Genomic DNA, 20,812 nt, shown 5'->3' with positions numbered 1-20,812 from the left:
AGGTAGGTAGCCGGGTGGGTGGTTAGGTAGGTAGCCGGGTGGGTAGGTAGGAAGCCTGGTGGGTGGGTAGGTAGCCGGGTGGGTAGGTAGGTAGCCGGGTGGGTAGGTAGGAAGCCTGGTGGGTGGGTAGGTAGCCTGGTGGGTGGGTAGGTAGGTAGCCTGGTGGGTGGGTAGGTAGCCTGGTGGGTAGGTAGGTAGCCGGGTGGGTAGGTAGGAAGCCTGGTGGGTGGGTAGGTAGCCTGGTGGGTGGGTAGGTAGGTAGCCTGGTGGGTGGGTAGGTAACCTGGTGGGTGGGTTGGTAACTAGCCCGGTAGGTAGCCGGGTGGGTGGTTAGGTAGGTAGCCAGGTGGGTGGTTAGGTAGGTAGCCGGGTGGGTGGTTAGGTAGGTAGCCGGGTAGCCGGGTGGGTGGGTAGGTAGCCTGGTGGGTGGGTTGGTAACTAGCCCGGTAGGTAGCCGGGTGGGTGGTTAGGTAGGTAGCCGGGTGGGTGGTTAGGTAGGTAGCCGGGTAGGTAGGTAGGTAGCCGGGTGGGTGGTTAGGTAGTTGAGTGGGTGGTTAGGTAGGAAGCCTGGTGGGTGGGTAGGTAGCCGGGTGGGTAGGTAGCCGGGTGGGTGGTTAGGTAGTTGGGTGGGTGGTTAGGTAGGAAGCCTGGTGGGTGGGTAGGTAGCCGGGTGGGTAGGTAGGTAGGAAGCCTGGTGGGTGGTTAGGTAGTCGGGTGGGTAGGTAGGTAGCCGGGTGGGTAGGTAGCCGGGTGGGTAGCTATCCGGGTGGGGGGCCCGACTCCTATCCTCCCTCCCTCCCTTCCTTCCTCACCTCGGGGGGCCCCCTCCCGATATGCGCGGCGGGAGAGTGAGCGGCAAATGCAGGAAGTCTTCAGGGCTCTCCAGGCATCCGCTAGAGGCCCAGCCGCTGAGTCTCCAATATGTCTCCAACTGGAGACATATTGGAGACCAAGCGGCTGGGCCTCTAGCGGATGCCTGGAGAGCCCTTCCTGCATTTGCCGCTCGCTCGCTCTCCCGCCGCGCATATCGGGAGGGGGCCCCCGAGGTGAGGGAGGGAGGGAGGATAGGAGTCGGGGGGCCCCCGGGAATAAAATAATAAAAAAAAAAAAAAATATTAAAAAAAAAAAAAAAAAAAAAGTACTTAATGCCATGGGCCCCTGAAGAAAACGGAACTTCAGGGGCCCTCGTGCGGCGGCACGGCCTGCACGGCCGTATGTCCGCCCCTGCATACAACAGTTTTTATCATTGTGCCCCTTTAAGCTGCTTTTACCATGGAAACCTAAATACAGAGTGTTTAGTCAAGAAGAATATTTTATATGTTGCCATATAACAACAAAATGAGAAATGATTGTAGCTATCCTCCTATTTCTAAAATAACTTCAGACTTTGTGCCTCCTTCCAACCAGGACTTTTGGCTCCACCACCCTCAAATTGGCAGTAATAAGTGCTCACTATTAAATTGAGCACAGTGGAACCTGATATAGGCATGGACTCACCTATCATTACTGGGACCTCTGTCTCTCTTGATCAGCACTCAAGCTTATTTTAGGCAAGGAAGAAGTGGTTACCAATATGCAGTGGTTGCTAAGCATTAGTAGCTGCAAAATTGCAATAAGTGCCAAGGTGCAGTGGGTGGCAAGATGCAAAGGTCCAGTTTGCTCTTTCTTGCAGTGGGTGCTGAGGTGCCAAAGTATAGTCTTTGTCAAGATGCTGTGGGTACTAAGGTCCAGTTTCTATTGGGTGTTTATTTGCAGTGGGTGCTAAGCAGTGTTGGGTGCTGTATGAGTGGCAGATGGTGATAAACAATAGTGGGTGACATGTGAGTGCTAATTGGTACAGGGAGCCATGTGAGTGCTGGGTACAGACCAAGAGTAAGTACTGGGTGCATGTAGGTGCAGTGTGCAGGACGTGAGTGAGTAGGGAGTGCCATGTGGGGTCTGAATGCATACCATTGGAGAGTAGTAGGCATCATACGAGTTCGACCATGGGTGGGTACTGGGTGCTATTTGGATGCCGGCCATGGAACGTTACTAGGTGCACATAACGGCTTGGGAATTTGGTGCTGAGTACTGTGCCATGTGGGTGTGAGTGTCGATTATGGGGGTATAGGGTGTCATGTGGGGCCTAGGTGTAAATACTGGGTGACGAGTGGGTACTGGGCATGAGTACATGTGCCATGGGGTTGATAGGTGCTGTCTATTGGGGTATTGGTTGTCATGTGTGTGCTAAATGCAGAAGCTGGGTGCCTTGTGGGTTCTGGGTGCTGGCACAGGGTGTCATGTGAGTTCTAGCTATGGGGTATCACGTATCATGTGTGGGTTGATTGCAGGTACTCAGTGGCTTGTGCGTTCTGGGTGCATGTGTCGGATGTCATGTGAGAGCATGATGTGGATACTGGGCGTCAAGTGGAGTCAGCTGAACATGTGGGTGCTGGGTGGAGGTACTGGGTATCATATGGGTGCAAATACTTGGTGCCATACCTGCACTGGGTGCTGGCTATGGCTGGGAATTGTGTGCCATGTGGGTTCTGAGTGCAGGTACTTCAAGTGTGGGTACAGGTTATGTGGGTGCAGATAGTGGGTGCCATAAGGAGGCTGTGTGCAGGTGTGAGTACTGGGTACGATGTCCGGGATGAGTGCAGGTACTGTGCCATTTGGGTGTGAGTACTGGGTGCCAGCTTTAGGGAGAAGGGATGCAGTCATATTGATATTTGATGCAAGTACTAAGTGCCATATAGAGGCTATATGTGAGTATTGGGCGCAATGTGTGTGTGTGTGTGTGTGTGTGTGTGTGTGTGTCTAGATTGGATATATTGTGGGTGCTTGGTGCAAGTACTGGGTGCTTGCTATAGTGGAGGTTACTGGCTGAGTGTATTGTGAGTGGTTGATATTGGTGGGATTGCTGTGGGTGCAGGGGGTGTAAGTTCACTGTAGGTGCTGCTATGTATGGTAGAGCTGCTGCTAGGGGAGGGAGAGGTCATTATGGATGCTGGGGGAACGGTAGGTCACTGTGGATGCTGAGGGAGGGAAAAGTCACTGTGGGTGCTGGGATAGGTAGAGGTTAGTGTGGGTGCTGGATGAAGGGAATGTCACTGTGGGTGCTAGGGGGGAGGTCACTGTGGGTGCTGGGGGAGGTCTCTGTGGGTGCTGAGGGAGGTTGAAGTCAGTGTGGGTGCTGGAGGAAGGGGAGGTCACTATGAGTGCTTGGGGGGAGAGGTCACTGTGGGTACCAGGGAGGTAGAGGTCAGTGTGTGTACTCGAGGAATGGGATGACACTGTGGGTGCTGGGGGAGGGAAAAGTCATTGTAGGTGCTGGGGAAAGGGAAGTTCACTGTGGGTTCTGGAGGGAGGGAGAGGTCACTGTGGTTGGTGAGGAAGGGAGAAGTCACTGTGGATGCTGGGTGTTGGGAGAAGTAACTGTGGGTGCTGGTGATGGGAGAGTTCACTGTAGTTGCTGCTTTTGGGATAGGAGGTACCTGTGTGTGCTGCTGGGGACATGAGGGGTGTCACTGGGGAAGGTAAAGGTCACTGTGAGTGCTAGGTGGAGGGAGAGGTCACTGTGGGTGCCAGGTGGAGGAAGAGGTCACTATGGGTGCTGGGGGAAGGAGAAGTCACAGTGGGTGTAGCTGTTAGGGAAACACCATTTTAGTTGCTCCCAAACAGCGGACGAAATGGCCACACGCATGTCCGGAGCCTCTTCATTCCAGTGCCCCAGGCAGGGGTGAAGCTTCCTGTGGGTGGGTGGAGCTTATCACAATCAGGGAGGGAGCTTAATTTGCATGGCCAAAGGCGCCTTTTAAATGACAATTTTTAAAAAAGGGGTTGTCTGGGCACCCAGAGCCCCCTCCCCCTGCACATGCCTGCCTGAATGTTAACTCTTTCAGGCAGAAAAATAAAAAAAAGGAACACAGCATAGTCATTTGTAAGGTTGGCACTGTACATACACATGTTTATCTCATGAGTTTATTTTCACCTCCGTATTCTTTTAAATAAGCTTTTTGTATAGCTTTAGAAGTGAACGTGCACATCAACCATCCTATTAAGAACATTGTGCTGAATGCTAACTTTACAATGAAGTTTATGTATATCAGACACCTTGTGCTCTGTTTGACTTTCCAGATGTTTTCTGTTAGTTCTAAGGATTTTGTTTGGTTGCTATATTTTACCACATAGTGTTGTGTGCACCAGATAAGACAAACTGCACAAATGATGTAAAAGACAGAACCATGTTTCTGCCTCTACAGTCAGAACACTTCTGGGCATACTGACCTGCTCTGTTGTAATCCATAACCATAAGAGGCTTTTATAAGTATGTAATCAACTTTGCTTAGTACAGACATGAAATCCATCCTTTTAACTGACTCATCGGACACAGAATTATGGTATTTCCAGTCATTCTGCAGCAACAAAACAGGGAAAAAGTAGATGGTTTAAAATGAACAAAAGTAAATTATTTAAAAAAAAAGCACATACACAAGAACACTTATTTTTTAAGTGCCCCTCCCCCCAATGTTTTCAGCTGTCCTCCTTGCTTAAGCTGGCCAAACACTGCTCGATGTGGTCAACAGATAGACTCTCTGCCCCGATCATTATCTTCTCAGGGAGATTGAATCCTTTCACACACTGTGAACAGATCTTCAATAGACTTCAGCATGAAGTCAGTTGAAAATCTGTGCACACTGCCTGCCGGGTCCTCAGATCTCAGTCACCCAAAGCTGTGCAGAGTGAAGGAGATCTCACTTGTCTGCTGACACTTTCTTTACCGGTAGTGTCTTTTCTCCACCACCAGTGCTTCTCCCTGTCTGTTCTCTACCGAGCCGCCTGTATCCTGTGACTAACCGCCACGGACAAAACACTACCAGCAACCTGGCCCGTAGTATTTGGCCTCTAGTTTTTGTGATGTGACACAAGTGCCCCCGGATAGAAGAGACAGAGAGGAGAGCCTGATGTTGGAGAGAAGACAACGTGCCAGGTGAGAGTGCTTTGCTGCATACGTCGCTCGTCGTGACATCAAACTCAGCCAATGTGCCTCCAACCCGCTGCCATTCGGACAAAATTATACATCTGGGGTGATCAACTGAATTCGATTTTAGCTGAAAATGGATCAATCACCAATTGTTTGTGCCATCAATTTCTAGCAGATTCAATCAAATGAGCACATTGGCCAGATATTGATAAAAAATCGACTGGTGAATGGCCACCTTTAGGGCCCGTTCAGATCACAAATGCGGATGGCCATGCGTGCGGAACGCGTGCGGAACGCAACGCGTACGAACGCATGGCCATCCGCGTTTGTGTGCGTTGCGTGGCTGATCCCATCACTGAAAAGTGAATGGGACAGCCACGCGTTTTAGCAAAATCTGCGTGCAGCATGCGTTCCCGGACCGCACAGGTTCGGAACGCATGCAGTGTGAACATCAGACATTGCACTCTATGCAATGTCTGATGTCGTGCGTATCGGCCACCTGCACGCGTTTCCAAAACGCGGCTGGAAACGCGTGCAGTGTGAACGGGCCCTTAGACTACTGAAGGAACATTATAGCTATGACTATGATGTGTATTAGATTGTGAGCTCCTCTGAAGGACAAATACCGGTAGTTGATAGTTACATGAGTTGTTGGTTAGGGTGGCATAAACAATAATAATTGCTATTTAATTAGGGCTACTGACCCACTCTACAAAACTATAAACAAAAAAGAAAAATTCTCTAGCAGAGATTTTTTTTTTTTTATGCATTGTGATTTAATTGGCTCCACAGAGGCAGACGGATGAGAATGGGTCTATGAATTATTGTGTAATCTTCTTTTAGTGCCAAATTTAGTCAGTCTGATCAATAAACTAGACAAAGATAGAAATTAAGAACACATTTGCAAGCCATGTTTAGAGAATTAGAAACTGTGATTACAAGCACACCATCATTTGTAATGGAATGGGCAAAATCATTCTCTGAAGGTGAAATCCATACATACCTCCCTGAAGTTTATTTGTATCTCAGTCCTCACTCCATTTGCTGGGTTAGATTTAGTCATGTAAATAACATATTTCCTCAGATGTCCACCTTTCATAATAATGTGAGGCTCAAAATCCGAAGGGCCAGACTCACTCTGTGCGTAATAGGTAACAACGTATTTTAACCTCCCGCCATAGGCCAGTGTCTGCAACCAAATAATAGCATATGCAAAGACAGATTGGTAAAGAATATAATTTTGTTCTATGAAGCTATGTGGTGTAGGGTTATACTCATGTGAAAAAATAAATAAGTAAATACAAATAATTGTGATGCAAATGGGTACAGAAACAAACAAACAAAAAAAGGAAATAATGTGTAAACTGAAATGTACTTTATAAAATTCTAAGAGATCACAGTTCATAATAACATTCAAATGTGTACTGAACCAATGGGGGAATTATATTCATCCTATTAAACCCAAGGTGAAAAAAATGAAAAAAAAAAAAAGATAATTACAACAAACAACAAAACATTTGTAAAGCTCTTTTCTCTCATAGGACCCAAAGCGCATAAGCTTGTCTCAGATCAGTACATAGTGATATCTTACAGGGGGAAAAGTAATGTAATCAAAAATCCCAGCCTAAACAGGTGGCTTTTCAGTTTTGATTTCAACATGTCCAGGGTTGGACACAGGTTTGAATATCTCCTTCTCCTGCTCTTGAGTTTTTTTTCTTCTTTCTGATGTCCCACTCGGAAGTGCATTGGATCAAATGGAGTGTGTAACAGGACCTGGTGACTCTTCCTATTGGCTAAAGTATGATGTTAAATCCAGAAGATCGTGTACCTTTCACAAGATTACTGTAGCTGGACCTAGTAGCAATATAAATCCTAAAATCTAAAAGAAGGTCCGCACTAAACAGGTTCAGGAACAATGGGCTTGATTCACAAAAGAGTGGTAACTGATAGCACGGCCATTTTTTGGTGCGAAACAATAACGTTTTTGTGCGCAAACGCGAATTTTTACGTACAAACAATATCGGTTTTGCGCAAAAAAAACGCGTTTTGAACGCGAAAATGTTCTTTACGTGCAAAACGCGAAAATTTGCGTGAAAATGGCCGTGCTATCAGTTAGCACTCTTTTGTGAATCAAGCCCAATGTGTTAATTGTTCCATATCACAAAGAACAGGCATCTGATGGTGTGACGCCTATTCTTTGTGATATGGAACAATAAACACATGGTTCCTGATCCTATCTTAATGCGAACCTTGTTTTGGACTTGTGTATTCCTATTGGCCATCTCATCGAGAGAAACCAGATGAAACTTGGTGTGGTACCTCTGTCTCCAGTGTGGGAGCTCATATGGATGAGTGACAAGATGTCTGCCGGTGACCTGTAACATGGGGAAAAGCAACCTGTAAACATTGCTAGTGCAGCAGCTCCCAAGTACAGCAAGTTACTATGGCGATTGTGAAACAGATGACATCACGAGAGGAAGTGATGTTGCCTCAGTATATATGAGATGGCACAGGGGGAGTGTGTTTACACCCTGAAGAAATGCCCACGGCATGAAACGCGTTGGTGGAGCCTATGTGCGTCTGTCGGGCACGTCCAGTCCGAGCTCAGTGGAGCCAAGTGAGCGGCACAGATGGCGTTGATGCTGTGGACCTGCTAAGACAGCTGAGTCAGCCATGCTGGGATGCCAGCCGGCTGCAAGTCTAAACTGTTCCGAGCTCTGTATATCACACAGCAACTGCCTAACACATGGGCCCCAACACCACTAGATGACCTGATCGCTGATCGTAAGGTGCAACATTGCCGGCAAAGATGCGGGTTAGATCAAATCTATGCTAATATACCAAGCTTGACAAATCCCTGCAATAGGTAGACTTTGGCTGTATTATGTCTGAGAATTGTGCTGACTGCACTGCTTACTATCACGCTTGCTTCGCAACTGCTTGAACCCTACAAATGAACTAGGACTTTTGTGTTATTACTAACACCAACTAGACCTATTAACATCTTTAAAGACTGGCTAGCTGCACCAATCTGAATCAGATAATAGGTTAGGTGATATGTTTGAAGTGACTGGGCATGTATGAATGACTTACTGGCTGGACAGGTACTGTATGCACTATAAGCAAACTCTGCAACATGTTTCCTGTTTTTAACTTTTTTATTTCCTATTTTGTTACAATACATTTTGATATCTATTCATATATTCACGTTATACCGTATATTCCTTACAGTTATAAGTTCTCAAGAACTGGTTGTGTATGTAACTGCAGGATAGTGTATATATATGTATATATGTGAGGAAAGTGATTAATGGTTCTACACTTTAGCTCATCTATTCACTTGCAGCATTTTGGATCACACAGTGATTGTTTGATCTGTGTAATTTATTGCATGGCTGTCTCCTTAAAGGTCCGTACTTACGCCGGACTGCAGGCAACGACGGGTCTGTCGTCACCTCCCGCTGGGCGGGTTTTCAGCACACAGTCCGGCGTGTGTACAGTCTGTTGGCGGACTGATTCGGCTGTTTCTGAGCGATCCGCCGGGCGGATCGCTCAGAAATAGCCGTATCAGTCTGCAGACAGACTGTACACACGCCGGACTGTCGCTAGAACGCCTGCCCTGCGGGAGGTGATGACGGACCCGTCGTTGCCTGCAGTCCGGCGTGTGTTCGGACCTTTAGTCTGAATGAGGTTTGCTAGTTAGTCGAACATTTTTACTTGTTTTACCGAATGCTCTAATCTTTGTGAATTGACATTAATTAAGGTATTTACAGCACAAGTAAGTTACCTAACTAGTTGAAATTTTTAGTTTCAATGAGGTAACAGCCTCAGTGAATTGGTGGCAAGATGTTCAGTAAAATCAGTGTTCTGCATTACCGAATGCCGTAAAGCTTTGTGAATTGAAGCCTTAGTGTCTTGAGTGAACTCTGTGTGTCCCAATACATTTATAACGAATGATTATGGTTCTAAAATCTAAAATAGAAATATGTGATTAAAAAAAATATGCCTTCCTCCTACCTTATCAGCCAGGAATTGTGCAGGTAATTTCCAGTAAAATGTATCAGACAAAAGGTTTTGGCGTACTACTGATGCATCTAGTAACATATCAACAGCCTCTGAGAATACGCCATTTGTAGTTCCATTCATGTCATTTGGAGAGACAACACGGAGTAGGAACTGATCTGGAATCAAGGTAATCTAAAATGCAAGAATGGAAAAGAAAGATTTACACAACCTCCCTTAAAACAAACACTTTTGGACCTATATAATAAAACAGTGAAAAGGTCAAGGTCAATGTGGAAAGTGCAATTACTGTGATTTAATGGGGCTTCGAGGCAAAATTATCCTGGGGGCTCCCCAGACCAGCCCTCCCCAATATTGGCATTGGAATTAACCCCCCGGGCCCCTGAGGCGGTGGCTGCCCCCTCCCCAAGTCTCCCTCCAACTTTATTTTTGTCCCTAGGGCCCCTGCAGAGTTTTCAGCAACATTGCAACATACCTGTCCTGGCAGGAGTGCTCCTCCATTAAGAGTGTTCTATTAAATGTGCCAGAGTGGCTGTGCAGCACTATTTAAAATGTTTTTTTTTTTTTAAATCATGTAGCTAGCCTAGCGCTAGCTACATGATAGCCGCTGTGCAGCGGCATTCCCCCACCCCTTCTGATCGCCTCCGGCGATCAGAGCAAACAGGAAATCCCGTTTAGAACGTGATTTCCTGTTTGGCTTCCCCCGTCGCCATGGCGACGATCGGGATGATGTCATCCACGTCATAGTGTCGGAGGGAGTCCCGATCCACCCCTTAGCGATGCCTGGCACTGATTGGCCAGGCTGCACAAGGGGTCTCAGGGGGGGGGCTGTTACGCGGCAGGTAACGGAGCATCGGCGGCGTTCAGCAGCGATCGGTACAAACACGCAGCTAGCAAAGTGCTAGCTGCGTGTTTGAAATAAAAAATTGTGAAAATCGCCCCCCCAGGGCCTGAGAAATCCAGTGCGCCGGTCATGGACGATCTGAGCTCGTCCATACCGCTAAGCTGGTTAATCCATGCACTTCCATCTTCATCCTCACAGAGGCGCCTCTCTGACCTGCCACATGTTATTACGTAATGACATGTGGCAGGCCACTGAGAAGAGGCGCCCCTGCGAGGATGAAGACAGGAGTGGACGGAGTAATGGAGCAATGTGCCTGCCCGGACAGGGAGCTATAGTCAGGACAGGTAAGTTGCAATGCTGCAGAGATGGCCTGGCAGTGCTCAGGGTCCACAGCAAAAAGCAAACTTTTACTGACATTTTCAATGATATCAACATAAAATAAACACAATTTGCCATGTTGAAGGTTTTGCAATGATTTCTGCAAAGTGGTACTTTGCAGCCTAATAGTTAACAGCACTTTAGTATGTCATTGTTTAAGTTCTATTTTGCAATTTAATGGTTGTTATAATCAGGTACTTTGGTGTTCTGATACAAGCATAAAATAAAAAAACAAGTGGATCTACACATGAGGTCAACACTCAGCGCTCATTAGCGGGAAAATGTGAATTATTCTTGTATTTTAATTTGCTTCTAACGAAGTAAATGTCGCAGCTATAGACTTACAGGAATGCGGACGTAATTGTCCATCTCTGTGCACAGATTGGAAACTCCAGAGCAGAAACATGGGGAACAACCAAGGGCATTGTCAGACCGCAAGGCAAAGGTGCCACCCTTACACTCATTGCAGTAACTTCCCACCACATTCTCCTGCAAAAGAAAACACACAGAAAGGAGAGACACTCCCAGTTAGAATTACCGGCAATTGGAAGCAAGGACAGTCTATACTTTACATAATCATACAGTGGCGTAACTACAATTTATGCCCCCCACCCAGCAAAACTTTAACGAGGCCCCCCAGTGTTCAAACTGGGGAGCCAGGCACCTCTGTGCTCTTCTACTGACCACATATGCTATTGCTCCGTTGTTACTGCCTGATGAAGCGGGATCAAGCCTGCGAAACACGTTGCATATTTGGAGTTCATAAATACAATATATTGACTGTCTTTACTACAGTCGTTGTGTGTCTACTTGGAGGAGGTAAGTCCACCACTACCTCCTCTATTTACCAAGAATTTGGTTTTTAAGCTCATTTAGCTTCCTTTTATCCTTTTGGCGCCTCTGTTCTCCTGCATAATATTGAGTCCACCCTGGGTGGAGGGTTGAACCCCCTTTTTCTCATCTACAGAGAGCGACTTCTTATTCCTGAGTGGGGTCAGGAAAATCTCCCCACCTGCCTTTACAGTGGTTGCCTAATGGTAACCCTGGTTTGTGAGTATTAATATTTACTCTATCTAGCAACCATTTACTAGTACATATTACACTATTGGGGCTCTTGGTGTTGCTTGTTATGGTCTGAAAGATGGCCCCCTTTTTTGGAGGAAGTAAAGTAGTTGGCGCCCCTTACAGCTATGTGCCCCCAGGGGCTGTTCCCCTGTAGTTATAGTCCTATAATCATACAAAGGTACATCAGACTAGCAGGCTGCTGTAATGACTCCATGAATCTGATAAATTGATGCGGTTTTTATATGAACAGGTGTGATTCAGACTGACAGTTTTTTTTTTTGCTATATACATCAGTATCAGAATCATTATTTCAACAAGCACGACTAGGTAGTGCCCGGAATTGGGCTTGGCACCTACAGGCTTCAAGTACAGGATAGGACACAGAATACATCGCAGAGAAAAACATACATTCACAAAAACATAACTCATCAATTGGCATAATTTGCGAAACCACGTAAAACCCACAAGGAGTTGAGCACCACTTTGTACAATGTGCCTCAGTGCAAGCATGATATTGTTTGACCTAAAATGGGGGGGGGGGGGGAGAGTAACACTGAGGGGGGTGGGGAGGAGTGCATGGAGAAAGTTCAGAAGGTTGACAGCTGAGAGGAAGAAGCTGTTCCTGTGTCTTGATAGATTGATATCTCCAACCTGAAGGTAATCGACTGAAGAAGTGGTGGCCTGGGTGTGAGGGATCGTTGGCAATCCTCAATGGAGGAGCGCAGCCTCAAGTAGTAGAGGAGGTACAGAGTGGGAAGTGGTTTCCCAATGATCCTCTCCGCTGATCTGATGACCCTCTGTAGTTCATGTCTGTTGCTGGCAGAGGAGCTGGCAAACCAGACCAGGATAGAAGAGCAGAGGACAGATTCAATTGTGGTGGAGTACAAGCTCGTCAGAAGTTTTTAGGCCATACCAAACTTCTTCAGTTGGTGGAGGAAGCCTTTACTGGGCTTTTTTCTGTGTGGAGGAGGTGTTGATCTTCTATCTCAGGTCATTAGAGATGGTTATTCCCAGAAGGCAGACACAGGGGACTCTTCCAACTTCTTTGCCATCAATACGGATTGGAGGTGGGGTGGAGGCATGTATCCAAAAATCAACAATCATCTCAACAGTTTTTGCGCGGTTTAGTATCAGCCCATTCTCCCTACACCAGTTGCAGATTCTCTTGACCTGGTGGCGGTATGCCTGCTCGTCTTTTTGACGATGAGGCAGACTATGGTGGTGTCGTCAGTGTATTTGATTACTTTAAGAGTCCACGGTGGATCTGCAGTTGTTTGTATATAGGGAGAACAAAGAAGGAAGTAGCCGGCACCATCCAATATAAATGCTCTTTTATTCTTCAATTCCCATAACAGCCATTATTGCTGGATATGGATATGGAATTGAAGAATAAAAGAGCATTTATATTGGATGGTGCCAGCTACTGCCGTATGAATGTGGACTGTCCAGGTGATCGTTGACGAGCTCCAGGCAGATGTTAATGGCGTCATTGGTGGACCTGTTGGTTCTGTACGCAAACTGGTGCGAGTCCAACAGGGCTTCTGTGGAAAATTTGAGGAAGGAAAGCACCATGCTTTCAAAAGCTTTCATGATGGTGGGCGTAAGCGACACGGGCCTGAAGTTGTTCAGGTCAAAGACTCCTTCCTTTTTGGAGACAGGGATGATGGTGAACCTCTTGAAGCAAGTGGGGACTTTGCCTGCCTGAAGGGACTTGATGTAGATGGAAGAGAGAATGGGAGCAGGCTGCCGAGCTGGTGGGGCCTGAGGCTTTCCTAGCATTAAATTCAATGATGTGTAGGCACTGCCAAACAATTGTTAAGTCCCAACAATTGCTTGGGAGCGCCTACACATCACTGAATTAAATTTTTTGTGGGTAAAATTATATGCGTAGGTGTGGCGAACACTTTACATAAGCAGTGATTCCGTTATCTGGCATTAAGCTTTAACAGATCAGATATTTCTGAACGCATCGTACAGAAAACCAGGCAGTATATGGAGAAGAAAATCAATGTGAAATGATTCTATGCTCAATTGGAATACCATTTTTTTTTTTTACTGAATTTTGTTGATCAGAATGTTGGATTTTACAATTGTATCTGAAGAGAGAAAGTGCCCTAATCGACCAGTTTATGAAAACAATCGATAATAAGCTTCCAATTACTTTTCATCTGGCAAATCTGATCGAATGATTGCAACTGAGGAAAATAGTGTACCTTTAATGGGCACCCTTTAACATGTAAGGCGGCTTAGACTGCAGCAGGGTGACTGTATTAACTTTAGCCGAATCTGGGCAGGTGTTTTGTGTGGAGCCCATAGCGGTGAGAAGGTGATTTATAAAGGGCTTAGTTGCTGGAACTGTCTCCCTACTATCCCTCTTTTTTGAGTGCTGTAGTACTTTTTACTTTTATATTGGTGTCCTGCACAAGGGTGGTCTGAGTTATTAAAATACTACTTGGAAGTTCCTGGCTGGGTAGGTTCTTTATGGTTAGGGCCGGTTCACACGGGCGGCAGGCAGCGTTGGGGCGGCCAGGAAGTTGCGTCGTCCTGTGACGTCTCGTTCGGTGGCGGCAGTACGGAGATCGTCGCCATCGGCGTTTCTCGTCCCCGCAGGGGGACATGTAGCCGCGCCGGCTAGCCGTCCCTGGACGTTGCATGCGACTTCTAGGGACGGCCGAAACGATGCGTTAAATCGGGATCAGAACGCCGCGTTTATGCAATCGACGGTAACCGCGCAATGCTAAACGCTCCTATTCACTTGAATGGGAGAGTTTAGCCGATGGGTCCCGAACGCTTGACGGTAGACGCCGACAAGCGTCCGTGTGAACCGGCCCTTAAAGTACGATTTCTGGAGTAAGGTTAGGTTTCCACAATTTTCACAATGAAAATTCGCATTTATCAAGCGAACTTTCGCATGAAATTGTATGTATCAAAAAAACCCTGACAGCCTGTTCTAAATTTTCCCATGCTGCATATGATTTTTCGCGTCCATATTCTTTACCAGAAAAAGGAACTTGTCATGCTGTTACTAGGCAGAACATGTAAATTAGGGCCACTGCGAAAATTCGCATTAAAAAGCATGTAAAATTATCATGCTTTTTTTTTCTTTCAGAAAAATCGCATATGATTTTACTGACCTGAAAACACAATGCTACAGTGGAAACGTAGCCTATTAAGTTTTAATACTTGGATTTGGATATAGAATAGGACATTCTTATATGCTTTATTGTATTATTGAATATAATGTGTTTGTCCAGTAAACATATTGCAGCTTCTTCATGCCTCCAGTTTTAATGAATTATTGAAACTTCTTTTGGTGTTTCTATTGGTGCTGAGTTTTAGTTTAGTGGTTACATTATGTTATACATAGCTGCACTGCCTACAAGCCCATGACCAAAATACACCACTAGATGGCAGTGTCTGTACAAAATAGAGAAAAACGACTGCTATAAACAATATTCAGCTGCATTACAAAGTTGGGCAATTGATGTGAATTGAAATGCAACTCATGCACCAAAAAATAAATCTAGTTTATTAGAAACGGATGTACTTAAGGGAAAAGTATATATTTAGTGTAGAAGTAAAACTATTAGGTTGTGTTGCTCAGTTACACAATACAGAAATATGTTTGCCTTGATAGGATCAGTATATGGTGAAAGGAATAGCCAGGGCATATTTACCTTACAAGCACAGCTACCAGTCTCCTCTTCACAGCTGCACATGTTCTGCCCCTCATCACACCAGGCAGACTGGGTTCCCTGCACATCGCAGTCACAGGCAATGCAGCTGGGGTATTTTCTATATCCAAAAAGACAGTTACTGCATGTCTGTCCAGCAAACTCCTTCCTACAAAAGCACTGGCCGGTGGTGAGGTCACACTGGAGACTAGAAGACCCCTCAGTACTACAGTTACATTCCTTAAAGGAGACATGAGAAAAATGTGTTACTATTTAAGCAGATTGGAAAGGCATTTTATTCACTCTTCATGATTTAACACACAGCAGCTATCTCAGTATAAAATAAGAGATGTGAATACGAATTTGAAGGAGAAACTGAGGGCATATTCACAGTGGGACTTTGCGGTTTAATGTGATGTTAAAGGAGTCATCGGGGGAAACTTAATGAAATAAGTGCTACTTACCGGGGGGCTTCCTCCAGCCCCAAGCTCCCAGCATGTCCCTCACTGCAGCTCTCCCTGCAGTTGTTCGCTGCAGTCAATCACCGCCACGTGGGCCGAAGTGGACTGCGCAGGCGTAGAACTACTGCGCCTGTGCAGTCCGCTCCGGCCCACGTGGCGGTGATTGACAGCGCCGCTCTCGCAGGCGCAGTACAGGCCAACCTAGATGTTGCCCTGACTTCATCGCCGGGGACCAGGACGGAGCTGCGGCGAACGGCTGCGGGGAGAGCTGCGGCGAGGGATATCCTGGGAGCTTGGGGCTGGAGGAAGCCCCCGGTAAGTAGCACTTATTTTCTTAAGTTTTTCCCTGATGACTCCTTTAAAGTCGCAACATGTCTGCTTTTAGAAGTAATGCACTGTAAGCAGTGAGTTACCACAACACAACATTGTGAACCGCCCATAGGATTATCATTGCAGTGCGGTAAGCTGTGTTATAAGACTTTATAACGCAGCTCCGCAACGTGGCACTGTGAATGCGACCTGAGTGAAACAGAATTTTTGTGCAGTGAAGGAGACAAAATTAACATGCTGCATGTCAGCTGATTCTAGGGAAGTGCACAGTAACTTATAATAACAACTGCAAGATGGACCTCCACCCACCTACTCCCTGCATTCCTGTGACTTTCCACCCCATCAACCTCAAAGAATACCAATAGGGGATGCAGAGGTCACAATGTCAGGTGCCCTTGCTCTCCCCACCCACCCATGAGGCAGAGCAGCAGGGAAGCACTTTACATTACCTGTGCTTGGCACCAGGACAGGTCCTCCTCACGTCTCTTCAGTGAGCTCATTACACGCCATGCAGCAAATCACTGCACAGCTCTCTATGCATGTCATCAAGAGCTGCATGGTGATAGGACGCATGGTGCGGCGATCCGCTACACTGAAGAGGATTGAAGAGGACATGTCTTGCCACCAGGAGCAGGTAATGTATTACGCTCCAGTGCTGTTCTGCATGTTTACCAAGAAGAGGATCCCTTAGCCCCTGGGCTCCTGTGCAATGACAGGGGTTGCGGGGACTATTACTACACCCCTACATTGATTGCACCTGCGGGATTACCGTCTACTGTTTAGTGGCTTCTCAAGGTGCAAGCATAAAAATTAATTAAAGGGCTAATCAGTTTAACTGCATACATTTCCGCACTGTACCTTAAAGGGGACCTGAACTCTTGCACAGGAGAGAAGAAAAATATAGAGAAATACACCCTGTATGTATATAGAGAGTTTACCCTATCTAATTCTCCCTCATCTGTGTCTAATCACTAGCTGTAATTTGATCTCTTCCCAGTGTCACAGGACTGCTATGGCAGAGATGGCAGATAAGCTCATTTGAAAGCACAGGATGTTAACAATATGTCTGCTTCCACGAATCAGGAAGTAGAAACAGTGCAGATTTATATCAGGATTTGTATCAGCTGTAACAAAGAAATGTTTTTCTTTAAAGGTTATTATGCTGATGCGTATCTTTTAAGCCGCATCTACACGCGTAGATGCGGCCGCGATGTTGCTTATCAATCGATAATAAGATCCGACAGGACGGATCTCCGTAATGCCGATTCCCTGCCCGCTCCCCGCGAGGGGACAATGGCAGGGAATCGAGCGGAAGATAAGCGGCACCGGCAGGGACGAGCGGGGAATCGAATCCAGCGCACGCGCGGCGAGCGGGTACGCGCGGGGACACGGAAGAGGCGATCCGGCGGCTAATCGAGCCGCCGGATCGCGGCTGCATCTACTCCTGTAGATGCGGCTTTAGAGCAGAGAGGACATTCTGGTCAGGTCCACTTTAAGTACAGGAGCGTGCGTCACTAGCCTCCGCCCCCTCCCGCCCCCACGTCAGCAGGAGTCACGGGGCAATTGTTACGCCCCTGTTTATGGCTGATCATTTTAAATGGCAGAAACTGAATCCAAAACATTATATAAGCAAGGGAAAACAGTATTGAAGGATTAATTGCAATAACTTAAAAAAGTTGAATATGCTTTTCTACAGCACATCTCCTGTAATGCTCAGAATGAAATACTGTATATCTTCTGCATGTCTCATTTCATACCAGGCATCCGAGCTCAGCATCATGGCCCCAATAGTTGGCATCACAGAATTCACACTTTGGGCCGTGTGTGTGCGGCGGGCAGATACACTCTCCAGTCTGCGAATTGCAGTTATTCTGCGTGTGCTCACAGTCGCAAGCTGAAGACAAACAACATATGGATCAGTCACATCAGCAGGAAAGAAGGTTATAAAGAAGAAATAGGTCTGTGGTTATTGTGCAGATCTAATCCAGCATCTATTCTGAGGACTGAAGTAATATTTCTGAGAACGCCTCTTATCAATTCAACAGAAGGTTGTGAAATCATACGAGTGCTCATTGATCTTTCTGTTACGCTTAAGATGTTTTTATTACACATCCCTAATATCATCAACCAGAACTCATAAAGCATCACCAAGAGATGCATTCCAGATACACAAAATAGAGAAGATAAATAAGATTCATATGAAAAATTATAAGCAGACATATTTAAAATATGACAGTAAATATTCAATGCTGCAGGCTGACATTTCCCTGTGTAACTTGCAGCCAACCAGTTAGCATGCAGGGCAATGACACATCATACATCACCTTTGCTGTGTTCTTTATTACCTTGTTCCTTTATCACTATGGTAATAAAATCACATGGCCTTTCTTAGAGGCAAAGATTATTAGTCCCGTTATTACACATTACCATAAGGAGATGGTACTGTTTAAAGGACACCCATCATGATACTAAAGTCTCCAGACACAGATCTAAAAACACTATCTGATGGCTTAGAAATCAGAGAGCTCAAATGTTACTTTTTTGTGTGAAAGAGCAGCTAAAAATCCCATCTTGAAATATTGATCATATGACGGCTCTGGTGTCTGGACTGCAGACTGGAATGGGGCTGGCACAGTCTGAACTTGTCTGAGAAGACTGCAGCCTATAGCACTGATAGTCAGTGGTGCAGGAAGTGACCACTGTCTTGGCTCCTTTCCACGTACTCCACAAGTGATTTATTTGGCATCAGCCACTCAGGAACATCTATAGAATTAATGAGTGAGTCTGTAGCTATGTGCCTACACAGATCTAGGGAAACATTTGTGCCTTAACCTCCTAAGCGTTACACCGCTCAGGAGGTTTTGTCAGATTGTGCCCCCAGGATTAATTAATTTGCTGCAATGGCTGCTAAACCTTTAGTTAGCACTAGACTAGCTAGTAAAAGTGTCCGACACCCCCAGATCCAGACAGTTTATACATTACCCAGCCTGGCTCCAGCGATCGGCACAGCCTCCCCTGACAGCTCCGGTCTTCACTATGGGGAGGATCACACATGACGTCATGACATCGCCGACATCATGACGTCAAGCGCAAACCCGATCCTCCCCATACAGAGACTGGAGCTGTGTGGGGAGGCTGCGCGATCGCTGGATCCAGGGGGGTAATGTATAAACAGGGGGATCGGGGGGTGCTGGACACCTGTACTAGCTAGCCTAGTGCTAGCTAAAGGTTTTGCAGCCATTACAGCAAATTAATTAATCCTGGGGGACTCCTGAGGACGGAGAGCGGTATGCCCGACACAGTGTCGGGCATACCGCTAAGGAGGTTAAAGTACACCTATGACGAAAAAGAAAAAAAAAGTAAAGTTAGATACTTACCTCAGTATAAGGGAGCCTCTGGATGATCCAGAGGCTTCTCCTATCCTCAGCCACACCACTGTTGCTCACTGAGACCCTCTTCTTCTTTAGTGCTGCACCCCCATCCACATAAAAACCCGGCTACACTGTGCAGGTGTAAGTACGGCCCACGTCTGTGCAGGTGTAAGCACGGAGGAAAACGTTGTGCATGAATGCCTCTGTGCTACTGGGCAGGCTCAAGCCATACTTGCAACTGCACTTGTACATGGACGGCAGCATGGAGGCATGAACATATTGGACAAGCCCTTGCTGAATATGTTCGGAGGGTCCCAGCACTGGAGCGGAGCGGTCAAGAATGATGGAGGAAGCCTCTAGAATATTCAAATCCTTCTCACTTCAGAGCTAATTACAGATGCAACCTTTTCCAATGAAACAGGCTCCAAAAATGTTCTGCCATCTAATGGATTTGGAGAAGTTGACTTCTGAATACCATATTAATATCTCCACTATTTATGTCTTTCTGAAAACAATTAATAATGTCTAGCTTACTAAGTCTAAGCATAAAAGTTTTTAAACCAGTTCCAAGTGTTTGGTAGCCTTGGGCAGATATGGTAATCCTGTAAGAGTAGACATTTCGTCTAAAATACATTTGTCAAAATAAATGTTGTTGCTGAGCACCAGGAGGCACTGCAGAGCCTCTGTAAAGCTGTTCCACTGCAATTCAGTATGCACAAAAGGTTTGATGCGGTTGTTGTGCATACTGCAAATGTATAATAATCTTGGAAATAACTGAGTTTTAACAGAAGGTATGGAATGCTGAAAAAATCAGCTGTGTGTCTTGTATGTGTTTGCTACACGTAACGTTCTTAAGAAATGGCAACATTCTCAGTGAATCCTCTGCACATTCAGTTTTCCAGTTTCACTATGCCAAATAGACTTCTGCCATAATAAGCACTATCACTAGGTTGTTAGCCAGGGCCGGGCTGAGGCATAGGCTGGAGAGGCTCCAGCCTCAGGGCGCAGTGTAGGAGGGGGCGCACAATTCATTCAGCTGTCATTCCTAATTGTGTTTGAAGCAGAAATAAATAAGAAAAGGGGATACATAGCAGTGACTGCAAGCCAGATAACTAGATATTAAGGTGTTGGGGAGGTTGTGGGCCCTGTGGCGCCTCTTAGTCTAATAGCAATCAGTGTAAGATGGCTGGGGTGGGAGGGGTGAAGGGGCGCACTTTGGTGTCTCAGCCTTGGGTGCTGGAGGACCTTGTCCCAGCTCTGTTGTTAGCTAGGTACCTTCTAAAGCCAAGCAGCTCTCTTCCTTTAGCCCAACAATTTAAACAGATGGAGCGGTTAAGGTGGCTAAAACCAAAGGTATTCTGGCTGCTTTTCACCAGTAATACTATTTAGGTTTATATAACTTGAGCGGCACTTACTTTGATAAGCTCGAAACAGCATTATAAATTCCGTTTTGAGGAAGCACTCATTCATACCTCCCAACTTCTTGAGGTGAGAAAGAGGGACACTTTAAGACACGCCTCTGCCACACCCCTAGTCACACTCACCACTAAAAATTCATAAGAAAAAGATGTAATTTTAGAATTCAAACCACGCTGGTCCTTTCTATCCTCACTAGTTTTTCCTCATATTAGCATTTAAAAATTATAAAAAAATCAATGTAAAGGATGGGAATAAAGTTTGGAGCCAACTAAACACGTTTG

The 20,812-nt window shown here is 46.1% G+C and overlaps 1 protein-coding gene across 1 annotated transcript in view; it reads right to left on the bottom strand.

The window, feature by feature from the left end:
* Nucleotides 1–20,812, bottom strand: part of LAMA1 (laminin subunit alpha 1) — a 245,818-nt gene that overhangs the window by 89,065 nt on the left and 135,941 nt on the right. The window contains exons 22-27 of the mRNA XM_068237202.1: nucleotides 17,499–17,635; nucleotides 14,954–15,190; nucleotides 10,557–10,700; nucleotides 8,984–9,163; nucleotides 5,970–6,155; nucleotides 4,270–4,397 (exon numbers count right to left, since the gene is read on the bottom strand). Of these exons, the coding sequence (XP_068093303.1) occupies nucleotides 4,270–4,397; nucleotides 5,970–6,155; nucleotides 8,984–9,163; nucleotides 10,557–10,700; nucleotides 14,954–15,190; nucleotides 17,499–17,635 (1,012 nt within the window). The remainder of the gene's footprint in view (nucleotides 1–4,269; nucleotides 4,398–5,969; nucleotides 6,156–8,983; nucleotides 9,164–10,556; nucleotides 10,701–14,953; nucleotides 15,191–17,498; nucleotides 17,636–20,812) is intronic.

This window comes from Hyperolius riggenbachi, chromosome 5, assembly GCF_040937935.1.
Source record: "Hyperolius riggenbachi isolate aHypRig1 chromosome 5, aHypRig1.pri, whole genome shotgun sequence".
NCBI lineage: Eukaryota > Metazoa > Chordata > Amphibia > Anura > Hyperoliidae > Hyperolius > Hyperolius riggenbachi.
The sequence above is the reverse complement of the archived record's forward strand: the minus strand, read 5'-3'. Positions and strand labels throughout refer to the sequence as shown.